The sequence below is a fragment of the Procambarus clarkii genome, chromosome 47 (assembly GCF_040958095.1).
Source record: "Procambarus clarkii isolate CNS0578487 chromosome 47, FALCON_Pclarkii_2.0, whole genome shotgun sequence".
Classification (NCBI taxonomy): Eukaryota; Metazoa; Arthropoda; class Malacostraca; order Decapoda; family Cambaridae; genus Procambarus; species Procambarus clarkii.
The window spans coordinates 25,751,889-25,774,189 of NC_091196.1; the positions used below are offsets into that span (position 1 = coordinate 25,751,889).

General features: G+C 36.3%; 1 protein-coding gene across 1 annotated transcript; it reads left to right on the plus strand.

Moving 5' to 3' along the window:
* Positions 1–1,612: 1,612 nt before the first annotated feature.
* On the plus strand, positions 1,613–20,922 carry Fcp1 (RNA polymerase II subunit A C-terminal domain phosphatase Fcp1). The gene is given in 13 exon segments (XM_069302186.1): positions 1,613–1,748; positions 6,676–6,729; positions 6,731–6,834; positions 7,344–7,377; positions 7,379–7,498; positions 7,707–7,832; positions 9,163–9,404; positions 11,127–11,341; positions 13,052–13,303; positions 13,344–13,996; positions 16,535–16,697; positions 18,279–18,425; positions 20,179–20,922. Coding segments are annotated over 13 exon segments (2,475 nt in total). The 5' UTR covers positions 1,613–1,682; the 3' UTR covers positions 20,478–20,922.
* Positions 20,923–22,301: the final 1,379 nt, after the last annotated feature.

Here is a 22,301-nt window from a genome sequence, read left to right on the forward strand (position 1 = left end):
CAGCTCTTATGCCTGTATTTACCTGAGGGTCACTGTCTCCAGTGGCCAGAGGTCACGACCTCTCCGAAGGGTGTAGTCGCACCTCTACAGATCACCAGTATCAGCTATTGATACTGGCACAGTATCAGCTATTGATACTGGCACAGTATCAGCTATTGATACTGGCACAGTATCAGCTATTGATACTGGTAATGGATCCAAAGGGCCACCACTTACGGGCTATTCATGCCCGTGCCACCTTTTGGGTGGCTTAATCAATCAATCAGTCACCGTCTCCAGTGGCCTCCATGGGGGACAGTAAGCCGGCGGCTTCTTAAAGGTCCCCTCACCTCCCCTACATTATTCCTCCGGATTTTTTCTCGTTAATAATATGTGTATTACATACATAAGTACTGTACTCGCTTAGTTGTAATCACCTACTTCTCCTTGCGGAGGTTGAGCTCTGGCTCTTTGGTCCCGCCTCTTAAGAAGGGTGGTCAACAAGTGGACTGTATATTCAACTTGTTGACCACTCGTGTAGGGTACAGGGAGGAATGAAGTACAAGTAACTCTGCTTTTATTTCTTCGGCTTTTGTTTCTGTTTCCAACTTCCACCTGTTGTCCTCTTGTTCTACACCAGTACTGTACTGGTGTAGAATGGCCAGCCGAGTGCTTGCGGGTCAACCGTAAAACCTGGACTTGGTTCAGTAAAGGCCTTCAGCCTTCCTGTGATTTCTGTAGAAATTCTGTTGAATGACTTTCGGCAAGTTTTGGTGGTTTAGTGGTAAAGTATATGCGGCTTGGCAATGCCAAGGTCGTAGGTTCGCGTCCACCTCATTGCCCTAGTAGATTTTCTCATTGATATATATCACGTTAATGTGATTTCTGTGTGTTAATAATAATAATTATTATTAATAGTAATAATTATTATTATTATTATTATTATTATTATTATTATTTCGAAACGAATTAAATAAAATCAAAGAACAATCTGGCACCAACCTGCCGCAGGTGTTAATAATATCGTACACAAGACGATTCGCCAACTGATTTTTGAATCCTACTTAACTTAACCAAGCTCAACCTAATCTAAGCTAACCGAACCCAACACAATCTAACCTAATCGAGCTAAGTACAGTCTAAAATATTACTTCCTAGCACAACAATATACACGATTTTAACAAACGGGAAACGAGCTTTATCGAAACGTCTCGTGTACGGAACGACCAGTCCCCATTAGATTTTCTGAAATGAATAATAGCCTATCCATGCTGTATAAACGTCATGTATCTAAACACTATATCATTTTTTATTAATATTAAATTAAAGAAACGGGTACACTATGTTTTTGCAACGAGCATTGCGAGAGGCGCGCTGTTCGAAGGCATAATATAGCCGCCAGCAGACATCTTCCTGGATATCGTCAGGGACTTCCACTGGCCAGACAAAAAATAAAAAAAAGTTCGCGCCAATCTTGGAAGATATTTATCGTAGGTATATTAAGTGTTTTTCAATAATAACACGGAATAGAAGACAATAATATGTATTATTAGGAGTTTAGACATTGTCATGGGCAGTTAAAATGGGTTTGCACAAGAAAAATTTCACTTCTCAATTATGTGGATTTGTGGTGCGTTGCGACGCAAAGCAAAACAAACAGGACGAAGACCTCAGGCGGGTTGATTTCCGATGCTGTAGCGAACATGTTGCCCACCAAAGAGACGTTCAGAGCGGCAGAGATAGCGAGAAGCGGTGGGCAAGAGTATAAGGTAGGCTTGAGGTACAGACACCATGGAAGACGGGCCATGAGAATGGAGTGTTTGGGCCCAGTGTTCAAGCTGGGGGGCCCCCGAGGGGGGCCAGCAAGAGGGTCTAACCTGGTTTATCTATAGTAGTTTTTATGTGGACTCTTGCGCCATTAATTCCATGGTGGAGGTCAATTTTAAGAGATAGTGTTGATAGAACAACTTTAATAGCGACCTAATGGCCAGGTCATATGGATGTTTGAGTGGTACAGATCAGCCCATGGAATTTCCATCTTGTAGCACACCAACCCGTAGTAGTTCTCCGGTAGGGCCGCCAACTGCTCTCTCCACACACTGCACACGACCACAATTAATTTGATTGGGAAGGAAATAAATTGGAACCATCTAAAACTCTTCTGTGCACTCCGACCAGTTAGTTTTATTTTGTGTTAGCTTATGTTTATTAAGGTTTAGCAGAGTGCTTACCTATCGGTGCGCGTGGGGGAACGAGATCTAGCTCTTGATGCCCTGTCTCCTAGCTGTTTATACCCAAAGCGATAATTATTTCCTTGTGCGAGGACCGACGCTTTCAACTTTATCTCCAATAGAAAATAAGATTTTCTCAATATATATATAAGACAGCAGGGCTTGAAGTATTTAACCCTAGGATCACAGCCACTAATTTCAGTGCATCAATTTCATATTGATAAATTTTGAAGTAGAGAACAAAAATATTGTCATTTATATATCTCGATACCTTTTCTTAAACAGTTTCACTTAACAATTTATTATTTAGGTGTATAGTCCTAGTATGTAATTAGTTCTATAGACCCTGTAAAATTATTTTAAGTACTCTTAATCAGTTACTCTTAATAATATTTTGTGATCTAAATTTTTTACTGGAATTCAGTGCACGGTCTCTTAGTATTTTACTGTTTGTGTGGTAACGATTTGATATTACTTACGAGGTGAATCTTTGTTGTGTTTGCATGGCGAATCTCAAGACAGCTTTTTCTAGTTTCGTCTTGTATCTCTTCTTGGTACAGTGTTCATGTGGAGCAGAATCAGCAGGTAGTTCTAATAGTATGGTATAAAATTTAATGCTTGAAACCGTGAATGAACAATGAAAACAGTTGGGTTTTTGTAGGCATCAAAAATACTAGTTATCATTGTAAAAGACATAAAATAAACTTGGTGTTCTAAAATACTGAATAAAATTCACATGCCTATCACGTGGTTAGTGGATGATGATTGTGTGTGTGTTTTGGTTAGCCAGGTTAAGGCCAGCACTGGATAGGGTGACCATGCACACTCCCTCGGCCTTGGCTAAAAGTACGTTGATAAACTATTGCTTGTGTAATAGGCTTCCTGTCCTTATCAATGGTATATAATGTTTGGGTTTACGATTCATTTTTCACTGAAGTCATTCCAAAAACTGGACATTCCATTGAAAATCAGACACCTGACATTTTATTCTCTTACCCAGTCAGACTCATTGTTGAGTCTTGAGTACCTAGTTGAGTGATTACCTGGCTAGGGGAGCCTGTGAAAGTCATTTGCAAGCTTCCTGTCCTTGACATGGTATACTTACAATATGCTCTTAAGTTAACATGAATATCATTCAGGTGTCTACATGATTTTCCCCATTTCCAACTTTTTTGGACAAATTTGGTTAGGATGATAGTTTAGGTTGGGAGTAAGGTTGAAATGGGGTGACATCGTGAAACCTACTGTTCATTGTGTGTTTATATTACAGTAGTTATTGTTGTTAGGGCAGTGTTTGCTGTTAAACAGTAGTAAGAAAAATTCGTGGGAGAGATGTTTGTTTCTTAAGATTTGCTTATTCACCTCATAAATTACAAAATATGTTAGGCGTGTTCAGCATTAATTTCTTTATGAAACTCACTAGTAAACACACATAAGGTTGACCAGAAAACTGCTACAGGTTGGCATGCTATAAGTTGGAAATGTTACAGGTTGACTGTAAAGCATTTGGGGAGACTGTGGCCCGGAGCCCAGGCCAGCTCCTAACTCCATGTTACCGAAGAGTATGGAAACGTGAGGAACCCAGGTATGTCAATCCTTGTTTTCTTATTATACTTTCATTCCGATTGGCCCGGAGACAACCAAGAAATATTTTGTTATTTTGTGAGTGTAGTTGCTTGGAAAAAATTATGTACAGTACTGTATTATATTTTAGAGCAGACTCTCTTTTTTTTTTCCCCTATTTGTGCTTGATATATCTTGTCATTCTTATATATACAGTACTGTATGTAGAAGTGCAGATCTTTGTTCATCTTCAGTCTCGATACAGTACTCATTATGAATCAGTGGTCTTACCAGAACAAGCTGTATTTGTAGGATTTTCTATTTAAAATAGATTGTGTTCAGTTTTAGCGGCTTAGGTGCTTATTGAAATACAATTCGTGATATGTAATAACCTTCAAAACAAGTCATGAAGAAAATCTAAGACAACTTATGTGAAGAAGAAATATGAATGATGTTCCACATAGCATTTGAGCTGGTACAATGGTGATGGGAATCCTGTGACACCCTATACAGATGCTTCAATCCATTTATATACTGGATGTGGTGATTAAATAATATGCAGTATACAGTACTGTATCTATATTCTGTACAGTGTGTGATAATGGACTTTTAATTCAGATTTTGTTCAAATAGTAGGTAGTGGATGCTTCTGTATCTTCAATAGTATAATGTTGAACACCAAGTGTATTCAAGCTGAGCATTTACGAATTTAAGCTTAACATTTTATATTGGTATGTGTAAAAATATCATGGAAGAAATTACAAATTTGATGAGTACAGTACTGTAAATCTGCAAAGGAACACCATAAAAAGTATTTGTTCATCTGCTTTTTAAGTTTGCCTTTATAATAATTTATGAAGTGGCTGAAGAAACCTGTACATTTTTGTTGCGCTTAAATGAATTAAGACTTTTCTTCAGCAGTCAGAACTAAGGTTGATTTGTATTTGCTATACTGTTAGTTTGGTCAAACAACAACCATATAAAATTAATGCTCTTTACTGATGTAAAAGCACTGGAAATACTATACTGGTATGTACATGCTGTATGGGACTTGATGAGCATAACTTCAATTAAGTTAGGCAGGTTGATGTTTGTATACTTATTAGTAAGTACATTAAAAGCCAGTCAACATTTTGTTATAATGGATGATGTATAGTATAATACTGTACGTGTATGCCAAGATATAAGCTGAAAAGAAGCATTATTATCTTTGTTTTTTGTTTCTAATAACCTGATCTAGTCCTAAGTTAGGTTGATGTCTTTGTCTTGCATTTCTGTATAATTATTTTCTTTCAGCTTACATTTCAGTATACATTTTTCAGTTGTACAAATTGTGTATTATGTATGTATGTGCAGTAGCTCGTATTTTGTACATATGCCTCTCGGTCGCTATATGCACCAGGTATTATGGTTTTGGAGGATGGTCTAGTAAAAGCATCATATTAAATGTTTGGCGCATTGTAAGAATGGGCTGAATTGTCAAATTAATACAGTGTAAAAAGTGTAGAAGGGGGAGGATGGTATTTTTAATTTTGACCCACTAAAGTGTGGCTATGGATTTTCGTGCATGTCCACCCACATGAAAAATAATGTATAAATAAAAACTATTTTTTCTTTTATAGAGTGATAAATATGGATGCAAAATGTAAGAAAGTTGAAATAACATAAATATCTTCATATTTACCAATTAGGTGAGGTGTAGAAGGTTGGAGTTGGCAGATAGTTTCTAATCGGATCTGTCAACACCAGATTTTGCACAAAAAACATGAGAATTATGGGAACTGCAGAAGGTCTCTTGGCCCATACATTAATTAAACTGATTGCCAATTAGCTGAATGTTTGTTATGGAAAAGTTGCTCAATTCAATAATTGCAAAAGCCATTTGTCTACATCGCAGAAACATAGATTAAGAAATGAACCACAACATGGTTTACCAAGGGCCACTTATGTTTGACAAATTTGCTTTCATTCTATTACAGCATATTTAAGGCAGTTGACAATGGAAAATGTTGCGACGTTGTGTACCATGACCTTACGACAGCTTTTGATACAGTGCAACGCGAGAGACTAAAAAGATAGAGGTTCACAGTATTGGGGGTGCTATCTTAAGTTGGATACAGGCATGGTTACATTAAAGGAAACAAATAGTTGGTATAATGATATGAGGCAGCTCCTATTTATATCTTTGTACAGTATGGGCAAATAGACCCATACAATAGGTCTTCTGAAGTTCCATTATTAAGTTCAAATGATGACTGGTTGACCTGTGTACTTAATTATGAATGACTGTGTAGAGTTGTGAAAACCATATGAAAATTGGTATACAGTATCTGTAATTATACATAATGGAATTTTATACCATGACAATTACCGCATTGTAACATTTACATCGTAAGCAATTGTGGAATCATAGCAGTTTTTTTTTTTCCATGGGCCAAGGTAAACTCCACAACATCTATATATAGATGGAGGTATTATATCCATATTAGGATTATTGGTATAAAACCCAAACAATAATAGTATAATTCATTGTATAATAACAGCATTGCCCCCATGAATCAACATGTGACAATAACCACACTTTGAGGTTTAAGAATGTTCATAATATTGTTTGTATTGAGACCTTATGTATTGGAAGGATTGTTTTCTTGGCTAAATCATAGGTGAAAGTGAAATTTCTTAGGTAGATTAATAATTTTAACATTATTTCAAAAAGGGAACATTTAAGATTACAATTTATTAGTCATTGTGAAAATGAAACTGCTCAAGTGCTTCTTAGTTCAAGTATGATTGATTTGAGTTCAGGGAAACCCTATTCAATACTGTACATGTATGCTCATTTTACTTATGCATGTACACTATGTTAATTAATTAATTGAAGACATAACTGAATATCTTTCAGGTTCTTCATATCTACCCAAAGAAAGGAACCAATATTTTCCCTAAGAGGCGACTAGTGTGAGGTTGAGTCTAAATCTGGGGAAAAAGTCATTATTAAAGCCAAGCATTCTGGTATTGTTACCCAAGTACTCATCAAAGTTGACGATACAATTGAAGATGGGTGAGTGTAAAGCTTTAGACTGCTTGCATAGTTGTACTTTCAGCATTAGTCCACAACAATTATTTAAAATGCTTGTGAATTATATACAGTATATAAGTAGAGCTTCAGTTAAATGGTTTATTTTTTATAGTGATTTTTATAAAGTGTGAGTAGAGGGAGGTAATCCTTATTGCTCAGTTTTGTAGGTGCATATGAAAAATGGTGAAAGAACAATGTATTTTGATTTTATTTTTTGTAATGTACAGTGTACATGGAAAAGACAGGAAAATGAGAGCTTCAGTGAGAGAGAAGTTTGATTCATAATAATATTGCTGGAAGTTTTTAAGACGGAACAGTAGAAGTTTTTAAGAAGGAACTTAAGTTTCTGCAGCTGTTACCAGATAAGAGGTGGTGATGGCAATTTGGGATTCCCATCCACAAGTCAGGCTGTAAAAGTCAATAAAAATCTCAAAATTAACTGAAGGTTACTGTAATACATTTAATCATATAATCCTCTTTTTGCTTCTTAGGTGTGACATACTGGAACTTGAAGCCTGTACTCACTACAGCCCTTATGGGAAATATTTGTTGTGATTGTGGTGTTTGCCTGGATGAAAAAGACATCCCAAAGACAGAAGCAGTCAGCATGCTTCACTCTGTACCTGATCTTAAAGTAGCTAGAAATGTAAGTGTTGTCATAATGTGTGGAACTGGAGCTATTTAAAATATCAAGTGTTCACAAAAGAACTGTATTATTGTTATTGAACTGTATCTAAAATAATATAGGTTTATATATATTGTACAAGTAAAATGATGTGAAATTGATACAGGTAGAAGTTTCTCATTATACTTGGGTGAAGTTTATGAAGATAATATGTTTTGTATGTCATCAGGAGGCCCGAAAACTTGGACAAGAAGACATTAATAACCTGTTGAAGCAGCGGAAGCTGGTGTTACTGGTGGATCTGGATCAGACATTGATCCACACTACAAACGATAATATTCCTGCAGATTTGAAGGTAATATTTTATTTATACAGTATCTGTCCAAAAATGTAAAGACAAATTACTCCAGTTGACTAGTTAATCAAAATGAATTGCAGTATAATAATAATAATAATAATAGATTCATTTAAGAATAATATTGCATTGGTTTATTTGTAGGTACTGAGGTTGCATATTAAATAAAGCCACTAATACTCTTAATAGCTATTATGGCATAATTGGAGTTTTTCCATATCATGAAACCAGAAGAATCTTTAGTGATCAGCTGACAAGCATAAAATTTCTCATTTTCAAATTATAATATTTGTATTGACTACATAGTTACAGCATTAAAAAAAACATGCTAGGATTTATATTGCTGAAATGATGCCAGGTTCTATTAAATGCTGTTAATTGTTTTGTTTACATGAAGTTGTGGAGATATAACAGTAGTGTATGTAATGAGTGACTGGTTTGATACTTAACGTAGGTCTATGCTAGGCTTTCATAATGTCACCTTGGTTACTTGGGCCTCATACTGCACAGTATAATTAGGTCATGAGGGAAGTCAAGATTAAACTGCTATTAGAGAAAGGTATTAACCTTTGGTATACTGTAGGTGTAGTATGAGTAATAAAGTACTCTTATGAGGACAGGTTTTATGTATGAAGTTGAAAGTTGTTTTAGCAGTGATTGAGATTGATGTGTAATACTTCAGAATGCTATAGATGTGCGAGATATTACAGTATTTGGGTGAATTTGAGAGTACATGGTAGAGGAGGAGGCTGTGAAGAACGTAGGTGGTTAAGGTGAGTGAGGAAGCAAGACCAGGCTAGATGAAAGCAGTCTGTAAGGATAGAGTTAAGGTATTTGTTTGTACTGAGCATAACAACTTAAGAGAGTGTATACATGGTCCTTGAAAGTGGAGGGGGAGCTGTTGTGGATGACTTACTCGAATGAGGTGGTGCTTATTTATGCTGATAAATAATAGATGAATGGATAAGTGGTTTCTTAAGTGTACTACTCAGTTGCTATTCTTTGCATAGGCCAAGGTTTTGCTATTCTCTTAGATAACAGCACTGTACCAGTGCTGGTTGTTGACCTGCCCTGACTAATCATAAGATCTATCCAGAGGCCAGAAGGCTCTTTACCTTATGGATAAACTGAAAGGCATGCCATACACCATATAAAAGTATTATTTGATAAGGAAGAATGATTTTTCAGAAAAAATGTATACTGTATTTTTTTTTTTTTTTTTTTAAAGTACAGTATACATTATTTTGTGCTGTGGTAGATTTTGAAGAAAACTGTGAAAGAAAAGTGGGTGTGTACAGTATTTGGTTCACAATTATTGTTAATTTACCAGGATGTTTGTCACTTCCAAATCAACTACGGTGGCCCTTGGTATCATGCTAGACTGCGGCCACATACAAAAACATTTCTAGAGAAGATATCAAAGTATTATGAGCTTCACATTAGTACATTTGGTGTGCGGGAATATGCTCATCACATAGCTCACTTCTTGGATCCAGATCGGAAGTTATTTGGCCAGCGGATCCTTTCCAGAAATGAATGCCTTGATATGATGTCCAAAAAGGCTAATCTTGAGTAAGATATTTTTATTTTTGTTTTACAGTTAAGTCTTGATAATTCAAGATGGTGATTAACCCAGAGTTTATGTCGCTTAGTAGTAGAGAGAGAGTAGTAACTCTGAACAGGCTGAGTCACTCTTGATTCTTGAACAGCAATTTCTGTTGTTTCTGCCTATTCTCATTGTTTTTGCTCAAGTGTTGTCCATTCTTTTAAGTCATTAATTAAATTTTTGTTTATTCATTCATTTATTATTGCATCATTTCACAATTTCCTGGAGTGGAGAGGCATCATCCCAGAGAAAAAGGGAATTTATATTGTGAAAGAATATTATAGATGCAACACTAACAGAAAAAAAAAATCTTATTTCTTTAGTGGGAAGAAATTTTGGGAGGACACTCAGCCCAATCCTTTTACAATGATTGTGGTAAATTTGATATATTTTCTCTGTAAAAATGTGGTAGAGGGGAAACTTGCCCTTTGCCCAAGTTGCCACGTGTTTTTCATACATTCCTCATAATGATTGCCAGTTTGTTATATTAAAGTAAATTGCCAGCTATTGATGGAAACATAAAGATGCCCAGAGTGAGACTTGCCACATTGTTGCCTGAATGCTTTGATTATACAAAATATGTTTACATGCAGAGAATATCATAATAACTTGGCTGAGACAAATATCCCAACCCACACGCATGACATAAAATAAGTGATAACCTTTCGGTCTGTCCCGGACCTTTGTCAAGTTGCTACTTGAAGTGTGTCCTGGATGGATTGAAGTGTTTTCATTTTATTACATGTGTGAGTTAGGTCATATTTTTTTTTGTTTAGTGGTATGTATATAATTGTAGGTGTATTTAAATACATGTTTTGTACATTATGCACACTATGTGTGTGACTAAATATACAATTGAAATATGTAATTTACATAATTTGGTATAATGAATATTGTTATGTACATATTGGGAATATTTACAGTACCTGTAGTGATAGATGTGCTGTATAAATAACAAAGGTTATTGAATGCTAAGACACCTCTCAAACAAATTGTCATGGATAATCAAGACTCTGCTGTCACTAATATTTGTTTATTTTTGTAAATATTAATAGGACTTATTTCATTTGTCAATCTGTTTACATGTATGTATGCATATTTATAATACTATGTTAAATCGCTGAGAGTTTTTAGGATTGATTTATTGCCTTATCTTTGGGGAAGAGGTGGTGGTAGTGGTGGTACTTCTTCTTTAACATCTTTATGCCTCCTCTGGTAACATACACAATAAAACATACTAATTGAAAGGATGGGTTACCTGTCCAGTGGGACTAGTAGTAATCTTGCCTTCGAGAGCCTCATTGTATCTATCTTGGGAAAGAATTTTCTATATTTGTAGCTTGATATTTGTGTATCTGGGTTCTTTTGCTGTTTGCTTTCCAGTTTCTTCCAGATGTATACCTGTCCTTCACATGACTGGAGTAACCTTGGCAGTAATGAACTGTCATAGCATAATTTACTATTAATAATATATCCTATAGGTATTGATACCCTATATGGATTGGATGATCAGAGTATTGTGATTACTTTACCTGTACATATCTGCCTTAAGTTGGGAAAAAATTTATAGGTTTTTGACAAATAAAAGGGATAAAATGCTTACAAGAATTAAGTACAGTATCAGAATTAAAATTGACTAAATTTTGTCTGTAATTTTGACTAATATTATTTTATTTGTTTATTTGCAGCTCTCTCTTTCCATGTGGGGATAACCTTGTTTGTATCATCGATGACCGCACAGATGTGTGGAATTACTCTCCTAACGTTGTCCAGGTGGTTCCCTATCATTTCTTCCGACACACTGGTGATATAAATGCACCACAAGGATTACAGAAGAAAGAAAATGATGACCGTGAAGGAATAGACTTTATCAAATTGAAAAATGAAAATATTAAAACTGTTGGTAAGACAACCTAAGTCTCGGAATTCATTGACCCTAATATTGTTCCTAGTGTTTAAGAGAAAAATCAGAGCAAGATGTGCTAAATTTTTTGGTTATGATTGAAAAGATTTTTTTCAGGAAAAAGTATTTCATTATGTACCATTTGTAATTATAGATTTTAGTGCTATGAACTGTGCTGTTAAGCCAGTTGACTTTAATCATCCATGGAATGATTGCTATAAATGTGAAAGTTGTATAGACTGTACTCCTTATTGTTATGCTCACACCAATTATTTGTAGTGGTCTGCAACATTTCCTCAATCCTCAGTGCTTCTATAATGAATATAGCTTAAAATTCTGGGCTCATATTACTTGTTTTCATGGTGTACCTTAAGAATTAGTCTCATCTGGCAGATGTGGTCAGATTTTTGTCATCTCAGAACTTTTTTTGTACATCTTTATAAGAAGTAGTCTCCCTGGGGTACAATTTTGTTGGCTATTGCCAACAAAATTGTCTACCTTTTACCTGAGAAGGGTATGAATGCACGAATCGAGTTTTCTGTTCATGTCCATCCTGCCTGGCTCTCATGGAAGGCATGGACAGCCCTGGGCTGCTCATCCTCATGGACAACGTAGTTGCTGTAGTTTGTCCAGGTGTGTCTGGCTTCTCTCCTTTATGCTAATTAAATTGTTACCAAGAAAGACTAGTGTGGGTTAAACATGGGTGTGGTTCCATGGCCAGTATCTGTTCCTGGGACAGACATACTCTTATTTTTATGTGACCATGAGCCAAATATTGAATTAGGGTGGGATTTATGTTACCCCATTCCTATGGGCAGCATTAGACCCAGTGGCCATAAAATGTTCTCCCAAGCCCTGTTGATCTTCAATTTGTTGTGAGTCGATTCCAGATGACCACGGTGTCTGGGGTTTGCCAGGTTGCTTGAGTGAGCCTTGACTTTTATTTTATTTTTTTTTTTGTAACTCGAAGGTGCCTTTGGTTTCTTTCAATCCATCAAGGGCTTTGGATTGAATACACTTATACCTTTTGGTCTCAACCTAATAGTTTGACTTCACTGTCAACATGCCAGATGACACTTTCAAAATGGACTGGTTGGTTCTAGTGGTTACGCTGTTGATTTGTCACCAGGTACCTGTCAAATCACCTGCATCCCAGGTGGTGGTGTGTTGACCTGGGCTGCTTTTCTTCTATCTGATTCCTATTTGGCCAGCAGAGTTCTTCCACCTGCTCAGCTAAGTCCAGTCTTCCTTTGTTTTTACAAGGTAAATGTTTCATCTGTTGAATGAATAAAAATGAGCCTTTGCTCAGAAGTAATCGTCAAAAGAAGGCACCAAGTTCAGAAGGTGATGGTCGTGATAGCATTAGCATCTGATTATCCAGTCTGTAGGTAGTAGAGCAGTAATTGATGTTATTTGATTTCAGTTTTAATTTGAAGTGATTTGTTAAGTCTGGTGGGTGGAATGTGCATTGGTGAGCCTATACATGTGTAGACATTTAATTTCCTTCAGTGCCATATATTTATTCATTTTGTTTTGTTCTGCTCTCTTATTTATCTTCTCTGTGCCAATGCTCCATCATCCAGACAGGGAAAGTGAAAGTAGGGTAATAATAATAATAATGATGTGTGCCTACTCACCTTAGCCGAGATAAACATTATACTGTACTTTGAAACAGGTGTTGATGTTTGATAATGGGATTTCTTTTCACAGAATTTCCAACTGAAGATGATGCTCAGGCTTTGGAAGGTGTTGACGAAGACAAAAACTACAGTTCAGATTCCGACAGCGATAAGGATTCCAAAGAAATGTTAACTGAAGCTTCAGATAATAATAGTGTAAACTCCAATCAAGATAAAATTGATGCAGTTATTAATCATGATATAAAAGAGACTAATGGAAATGATGAAAAAGTTAATAAATTGTCGGACAACAACTGTACTAAAGAGGAAAACAGTTCAGAAAGTACTTTGTTACCCGATTCCCTGGCAGAGAGTAATTTAAGTGACTGATAGAGTTGGAGATGATGCTAATACGAAGACAGACCATATTGATCCAAAGCCAAATAGTGAAATGGAGAATACTGATAATGAAGAGGTGAAATCAAAAGAGGTTGATAAAAGAAATAAGAAAATTACTGAAAAAGATGCAGTTACTAAGAAAGAGTTGAGCAGAAAAGAAGCTGAAGTGGAAGGCAGTAAGCGAACATACGGGAAAAATTCCAGTCGGTCAAAGAGAAGTGATGATAACGTATTTGATGTTTCAGACAGTGATGACTATTTGTTGTACTTGGAAGATATCTTAATAAAAATTCACAAAAGATTTTTCATGGAATATGATGCATCTCAAGAACAGTGTAATTCCAATGAAGATAATCCTCTACCTGACTTGAAAGTAATTGTTCCTTCAGTTCGCAGAGAAGTTTTGAAAGGTGTGAATATTGTATTCTCGGGAGTTGTTCCACAGCAAACAAAGTTGCAAGAATCCAAAGCTTATTTTATTGCCACAAGCTTCGGAGCAAATGTAACTGAAAAAATAATTCTGAAAGATAAAAGTGATACTGAAGATGAAAAGAATATGTATACAACTCACATGGTTGCGGCAAACCGGCGCACAGAGAAAGTAACTTCTGCTCGAAAGCATAAATCTTTACTAAAGGTAGGGTAAGAGGTTATTTTTGTGCAGTTATATTTGAAGAAAATGTTGAGATCTTAAGAGGTAAAACAACAAGTAAACTCACTGTTGAAGATTTAAGAATTTCTGTGCTATGGAATTAGAGTTAAGTATAAAATGCTTCCTTCAGTTAATTTATAGTCAAGTAAATCTATGAAAGTTGCATTTAGAGAGAGAACTTAGACATTTCTGGTCATTTTGCACTGATAACTTAATATTTTTTCTGAAACTTTTTACTATTTGCAAGATCATACTATGAGGAAGAATTTGTTGCAGGTGGTCAAAAAGTAATTATCACTTGTTTGTCTTTGCTTGATCTCTAATCCATGTAAGTAACATCCTTTGCTTATAATGTACTGTACTGTGCTGCTGCATTTTATATTGTAGGTTTAGAGATTGGTATTTAGCATATAAATTGACATGTTAGCTTCTTTTAAGTTCAGTTTATTCTTCAATGGGTCTATTAAAAACTTTCAATTGTTTATTAGTAAATGAAAATTTATTTTTGTACTTCCATATTATTAGATACTAAAATGCGTTGTTTGTTCTTAATTTTGTAACTATAACAACTTATAATCAGGCTAGCAGGTGATACACCAGTAGCAGGTTTTCTGAAACGTGCAATACATTGTAAATTTAAAATTTGGCAGTAGGTATACTAAGTATACAAGAAACATGAAAAATATTTTGTGCATTGCATAAATGGCAGAACAAATTGCATACTTTTCATGTGATCTGATGTGCAAGTAAAATCAAGGATATGGAAAACAAAATTGCGTGTATTTCCTTGCCAGAGGGAAGATGGTGTCAAGGGTGTACAGCAGGCAGGGAGAGCTGAATATTTGAGGCATGAGTAATGAAAAAGCTGATAATATTAATTCTGATATGCAGATAGCACTCTTACTATCAGCAGAAGGAAGAATAATAATTATTATATTATTTAAAAATAATAATTGTTGTAATTAATAATTATTACTCTTCCTTCTGGGTCTTGAAGGAAGCTGGCCTCAGGTGAAAGGGGGCCTCTGACAATCTCTGTCTGGAACCTGTAGGTACGGGGCTCGGATGTCCACCTCTGGGGCTTGTGCGGCCCCAGCTCTGCTACAAAAAGCTGTGGTTGTTCTTTTCCAGCCCCTATCATGGCGGTCTTCGGGTTTGGAGTCCCTGTACCTTCTTTTACCAACTAGGAGGTAAACTTCAGAACTGGAGCCCCTAGTGCAGTTTTGATTGCCTTCAACCTCGTTCTGGCAGTTCCTGCGACGGCACTGGAACCAACCGTATTGGCATCTCCATTTCCATTGGAGACTTTCGGCACCATGGAGAGAGGGGGGACCTGCCGCATGGATGACAGCTTCTCCCCAGTATCCAACCTACCCTGGCTTTGCACCCTAGAGAAGCCACTCCAGACCGACAATCAAGGCGCAACTCCATAGTTTATTGAGACTGTTGGATGCCTACTACTATTACTTTCTAAACATAGGAGGAAAGTAAAGGAATGTAGGATGTGCAGTAATACCAGAAGAGTGTAGAGATGATCTCCTCTCCATGTTGTCTGTAGTTAGCCTACAGCAAGGCATGCCAATAATACAAGCCATAACCCTTTTTAAAAACCCACCCATAAAACAAGCTTTGTTATATACTCCCAGAGCACATTAATTTCCATTGAGCAATACATCTTACCCACATACTAATCTAGAATGTTTGTAAGTGGATATTGTATTGCTGCAAAATTGGAGGCAGTGCAATTTACTTGGATCCCAATACCTACAAGATATGCAGGCGATGAGTCACAATAACATGGCTAAAGTATGTTGACAAGACCACACACTAGAAGGTGAAGGGACGATGACGTTTCGGCCCGTCCTGGTCCATTCTCAAGTCGATTGGTCGACTTGAGAATGGTCCAGGACAGACTGAAACGTCGTCGTCCCTTCACCTTCTAATGTGTGGTCTGGTCAACCTACAAGATATCTTGACTAAAGGCACCAATCTCATATGAAGCAATGTACTAATAAAGGCATTTATCGGTGAAATGCTATGGAAATTAACTGAAAAATTGACTAATATATAATCTACATGTAAAGTTAATTTTAATTATGCAGGTATTTTATGAAATGCTATGCATAATAGGAAATTTTTTTAAATATTGAATTGTAAAAAATTAATGTACCCTAGTATATTAAGCACTACAGTGGAATAATCAATTTAAAAGTTGAGAGTTATGTGGTATATGTAGAAATTAATAAAAAAAATATTTACTTACGTAAATATTTTTTCACTTACGTAGTGAAAGAAATTAAGTATTCCAAGATTAAGAATAAAGAAGGAAGCCAGCAAAAGTGTATATGACATTAATGTTGCCATTGTACAATCTGCAGGAAGTTGTGTTGATATTTAATTATAAAAGATGTGATATACAGTATAAAGTTTTTTGGTTGATAATTGACAGTATTTTATTTGGAATAAATTAATAAAATGTAATATCTTTTGTAGATGACAAATATTTACTTCTTCATTATACAGATTGTGACTCCAAACTGGTTGTGGAAATGTGCTGAGAGGTGGGAACTAGTTGAAGAGAAACTATTTCCTCTGAGCAAGGAGACAGAGAAGGAAATCCATCGTCTTCCACCGCACCACTGCTTCTTTCCTGATCCTTCCTGGCTAAAGCATAACTCTCTTACAGGTGAGAAGATTAAAAAAGAAAATTCACCCATTTAATTTTTTATATTTTTTTCAATAATTAATGTTTTATATTTTCCAAGCATCATTGAATTATTGTTTTCTGAAATTAATGGGTGATGGCAGTGATGCAAAATAATGTGTGTGTTTAAGAGCAAGAGAAGGGAGGGAATTCTTAGGAGGCAGGTACATGGTGCACATTTTATTAGTTTTATAGTTACCCTTATATTTTTTTATTTAATAAATTTTCTGAAGCATTCATCTGTGTACCTTCTTGACCTCTTAACCACCATTTTTCTGCTTTCTGCACTTGAAATTGATTTTTTAGCTAGTAAGTAGTTTGTGTACCTTCCTATTTTTTTTTCTGAAGATTTTATCACTTGTCAAACTATCAGCCAGTTATCTTAGCATCTATTGTAGGAAAGTTGCTTGAATCGATGATTGCAAAAGCCGTTTTGCTTACATTTTTAAGGACGATAATAAGTGATTTGCAATAGTGTTTTACAAAGTGTTGCTCCTGTTTACCAAATTGACTCAACTTTTTTCCAACTTATTTCAAGTAGTTGATAGTGGAAAAATTTGACAGTGTATTCTTTGACTATAGCAAAGCCCTTGATGTTGCACCTCAAAAATCTCATCAAAAAGGTTGAGATACATGGGATTGGGTAGGTTATCCTATTAGGGCATGGTTATTTCAAATGAAAGAAAGGGTTGCCATAAATGGAGCTAAGTCGGTGGCAGTGCCTCAGGGCTCTGTCCTGACACCTCTGTTGTTTATCATTTATATAATCTATATAGTCACAGGATCAAACAGCAACACGTGCAAATTTGCAGGTGATGCAAAAATAGGGCAGGAAATAAATTAAAAAGACTTAAAATTGCTCCTATATAGATAAATATCGCATGTTGATGAAAGCTCGGCAGATGTATTGTATTGCTCATGAATGTAGGATCCTGAGCCTACATAAGGGTATAGTTACCAGATACCAGCTAGAGAATGGCCGTGTTTGAGTTTGGTCGAGTATAAGTATTAGCAGACGTGCATGGGCCAATAAATTTTCTGCCAACCAACCGGAAGGCCTGGTTGGAGAGCAGGTCGCAGGGAGGCCGTTGATCCCCAGAAGCTACACAAGGTAGCCACAAGATTCTATGGGAGCCATTTCCTCTATTCTTATGATCTTGTGTACTGCCATTAAAACCACCATTACTACAACCAACATCAGCGGAATCATTACAACTACTACCCCTACAATCACCACTGCAACAACCAACATGATTATTTCACCACCTTGTGAACATGACACTGGCCTATATGCCTTACACTCTTTGACCTCGTTATACCTTCTGTACTAATTACACTTCCTTGTTCATTGGGTAAGATATACCAACCCAGGAATGCATTCATACAGTTTAAGCATCAAACTATGAAAATAATTGTTAGAAAATGTTTTATTGCATGAAATTTGTCTTGTTTGAAAATATGCAAATAACAGCCTTGTCTACCCTGTTAGGTATTGTCATTATGAAACTGGGCTTAGGAATCTATTCTAGCCCACTAGTTATTTATATAACATTATCTTTGTAGAGCAGACAAACCCAGGCCCAAGCGGCAGAACCAGAACAGCCAGTGGAACACTTTTGCAAGATGTAAATCCTCTGATGTTCTTTAGCCCTGATGAGAAGAATAACATGGCTGATGAGGTGGAGCAAATTCTCAGTGATGAAGATGATGGTAAGCTGCAGTTTACATTCCTTTAGCTTTCCATTTTATCGACTGCTTACTCTGATGTGGAAATTGATGATAGTACTTTCTGTTTCTGTTGATTTCTGAAATATTTCTGTTGAAATAAAAAAAAAATAGTGTACTATCAAGTAATCAAGACTCCCCAATAGGGTTACCATATAATTTTCATTGGGTATTTCTGGTAAAGATGCCTTAGGGTTTTGAGAGACTTAATATTTTAGGTAGCCCCTTCACTAGCTCTGCTTATGCTTTGGTCTAGACAAGACTGGCTACTTTAGCTTGCGAGACACTGTGAGACACAAACCTCTTGCTTTCTTTGTGGTGGGGTGCACCAAGGGATCAATGAAGGCAAACCTCCCATAATTACAGTATTCAGTGCCAAACTATCAAACAACTGGCAATAAGCCAATTAGCATATCAAATGTCTTCCGCTTCTGACACTATGTGGCAGCTGGGTCCACTACTAGTTCAAGTGAGGAATCCACCCATCTCTAGGCTTGCAAGAACCTAATAGGATGGTTGCATCTTGTGCTCGCAAAGTCAAAATTGCTACGTAGAAAGCTAACTGTTCAGTTTTCATTTGAACATCAACATATCCAGTGTTGGGACCTATTTTTGTTTCACAAGCTTGTGTACTGTTCACCTTGCATGTCTGTTGCTATCACCGATCACCTCAACTGTGAATAAGGTTTCCATTCCCTGGAACTGTTGGAGAAGAGGCCCATGCCAGAGGTCTCTACTTTGATGGGGTCCTATTCCTGCTTCGGGAGGACTTCTTCCGAGTTGATCCTGCCTTGGTGAGTGTTTTGGGACTTGATTGCAGAGCGAGATGTGTTGAATGGGAGGCTTATAGTTAGCTTGTGCATGCATATGTGTGTGTGTTCTATTCCCACTCCAGTGGGAGGTGATACCACCCAGCTTGATGCTGGGTGTATGCTAAGAGTAGCATTGTGTCTTTTGTCTTGTCATTGGCTGCTTATGCCCCTCCCTTATTTATATTTTAACAAAATATAATGTTTGCTAGCTGTATATGCAGTCTCTCATACCTGACCTTCCCACTCAAAGGTTTGTTCAGTTTGATTGTCCAATTTATGTGCTGCAGGGAGTTAGTTTTGAATGTGTTGGTGCTGCTTGCAGCTTTCCATACTATTCGCAGTCTTTCTTGATACTGGTAGTCTTCCCTGCTTCCTTTGGCACACTTTATATCGCCAGGAGACTGTTCCTAGTCACAAGGCAAGTGTTCCAAATCGTGTCATCTTTCTCCTACCCTCTTTCTCTCTCCCGCCTACCTTCCATCCCTTCTCTTTTTCTCACCTTGCAGTGTCATATCTGGCCTTACAGTTTTGGATGGATTTGGCTTCCTTGATTTCTTTCAGTTCATTTTATTTTTTTACTATACATACAAGGTACAAACATTTCCATCTTCAACCTATTTCTTCGTGTCCCATTTTCTCAGTTTGAAATAGTTGTTTTTGCTCAGCAAATAATACTCTAGACATCAAAGCAATGCACTGAGCCTTACAGACAACAGGGGAAAGATGCACGTTTTGAAAACCCTTAGGTTTTTTTGCTAAACAAGTCATATGCAATATGCCTTTGTATGTGAGCGATGCATTTACACAAACAATTCAGTTGTGTGTTACACAAATTACTCAAACATTCTACTTTCTGGCACAATTACAGTATTTGTGCCTGAGATATGCGTCTAAAATTGTCTTTCTAATTTTCATGTTTCTTGAAGATGACTCAGATGAAGATGCAGGAGACATCTCGGGTGATGAATCATCATCCTCTGATGAAGATGAAGATGAGGGACATGAGGCAGGTCCGAACAGAAAAAAGCGTAAAGGAGTTGACAAAGACAATAATATAAATGCAGATGAAGAAGAGGATATGGACAATGATGATGATGATGAGCTACCTAGTGTTGTATTCAGACAAGGTGGAGGTCTGCCGAGTGATGACAGTGAGGATGGCGAGAGCGATGGTGAGGGTGACCTTAGCCAGATGGGTGCTGACCTTGAGAGTCTGCTCGGTTAGGTAGAAACAGTACAAATTGAAGATAATCCAAAATGATTTAATACCAATAGCTTTTGAGTTTTCAAAGCCAGTAATCAACAAGAGACAAATTCAGGGATGTCATTTATAAATTAGGTAAATGGTGGTTGTCATAATTTGATTTTGAAGATATCCTTTTATAATAAGATTATATTGGCTGTATCTTTTTGTCTATATTAAATGACCATCATAGTGTTCCAGAATTATAAAAGGATTTTGTGTAATTTGTAGTTACAACATGTCAGTGTTCACAAATCATTTTTTATTAGCAAAGATACATTATTTTTACATGTAACAAAAATGCTATTGTAGGTCTTAATTCATTTATGGAGGAATTTTATAACTTTTAAAAAAGGATGTATTTAATTTTTCATTTTACAAAAGAAATATGAATATTATAATATAGCAAAAGAAGAAAAGATTTTTATATGACTTGTTATTTGTCCTTGAAGGATATGAAAGAATATTAAAATGTATAGTTCTTTTAATTCCCATTCACGATTATATATATATATATATATATATATATATATATATATATATATATATATATATATATATATATATATATATATATATATATTAAACAGGGAAATCCTGCGACACAAATGGTGCTAAATATTTTTCCTGGCTTGATGTCTATAGGTAATTACACAAGAGGATTAGTTACAAAACTAGAACACTAAGATATACAGTACTACAGGCTGTAGACTTCGTAGGGATACTTGGATGTTAGGTGGGATAATAGCAGAGTCCAGGTTTCTAAGGTGAAAATTTGGTTAGAAAAAATCATGCTCCACATGATTGCTTTCATTCCATTAAATACTGAGGATAAATACCAAATTTGGACTTAGTTAAAGGTTAAAATATTTGAGTTTTTGTACACTTGAATTCTTTCGAGCTTTGCTCTAGGTAACGTAGTTTGTTGATATACTAATAATATCCTAATATATTTTCTTTAAATACCCATAAAGTTGTTTCTGTGCTTAATAATACATTTTCTGAGAGAAGAGGGAAGACAAGGGTGGGAAAAGAGAGAAAAGAAAAAATTGAACAAAAGGAAAATGAGAAAAAAGAAAAGAGCAAATATGAGAGATTCATACTGTTGTTTCCAGATCATAAGAATAAAGGTAACTGCAGAAGGCCTATTGGCCCCTTACGAGGCAGCTCCTATATATAACCACTCGATCCCACTCGTATACAAGTCCAACCCACGCTTGAAACAATCAAGGCACCCCACCACCATGCCACATGGCAACTGGTTCCACAAATCAACAACCCTGTTACCGAACCAGTATTTACCCAGGTCATAAACATTTTGGACATGTATATGAGTGGGATGGGTGATTATAAATAGGAGGTGCCTTATATGGGGCAATAGGCCTTCTGCAGTTATCTTTGTTATATTCTTTCCAAAATCTAAACTTGTCCAGTTTATACCTATTTGTTCATGTTCTGTCTTGTGTTGATACTTTTAATACCCTACAGCACCACTTAATAAATTATCTGAGAGAAGGTGAAGAGTAGGGAAGAGACCTGGGTGCTGCTGGTTACCCCTTATATATATATATATATATATATATAAATGGAAATGTCTTTTTTTTTTTTTTAAGATTTGAGGGGGAAAACAGGAAAGAGGGGTTAATGTGGGGTACCCCCCACTAGTATATCTATGTCTATACGAGAATATCTTTGTCCAAGGTTGGAAACCAGATGCTTGGGGCAAACTTGCTTGACTTTGCAGGGTGAGTGGTCTGGGGCACAGGATGGACAAAGGTTGATTGGCATTGATGCTATTAAGAGGGG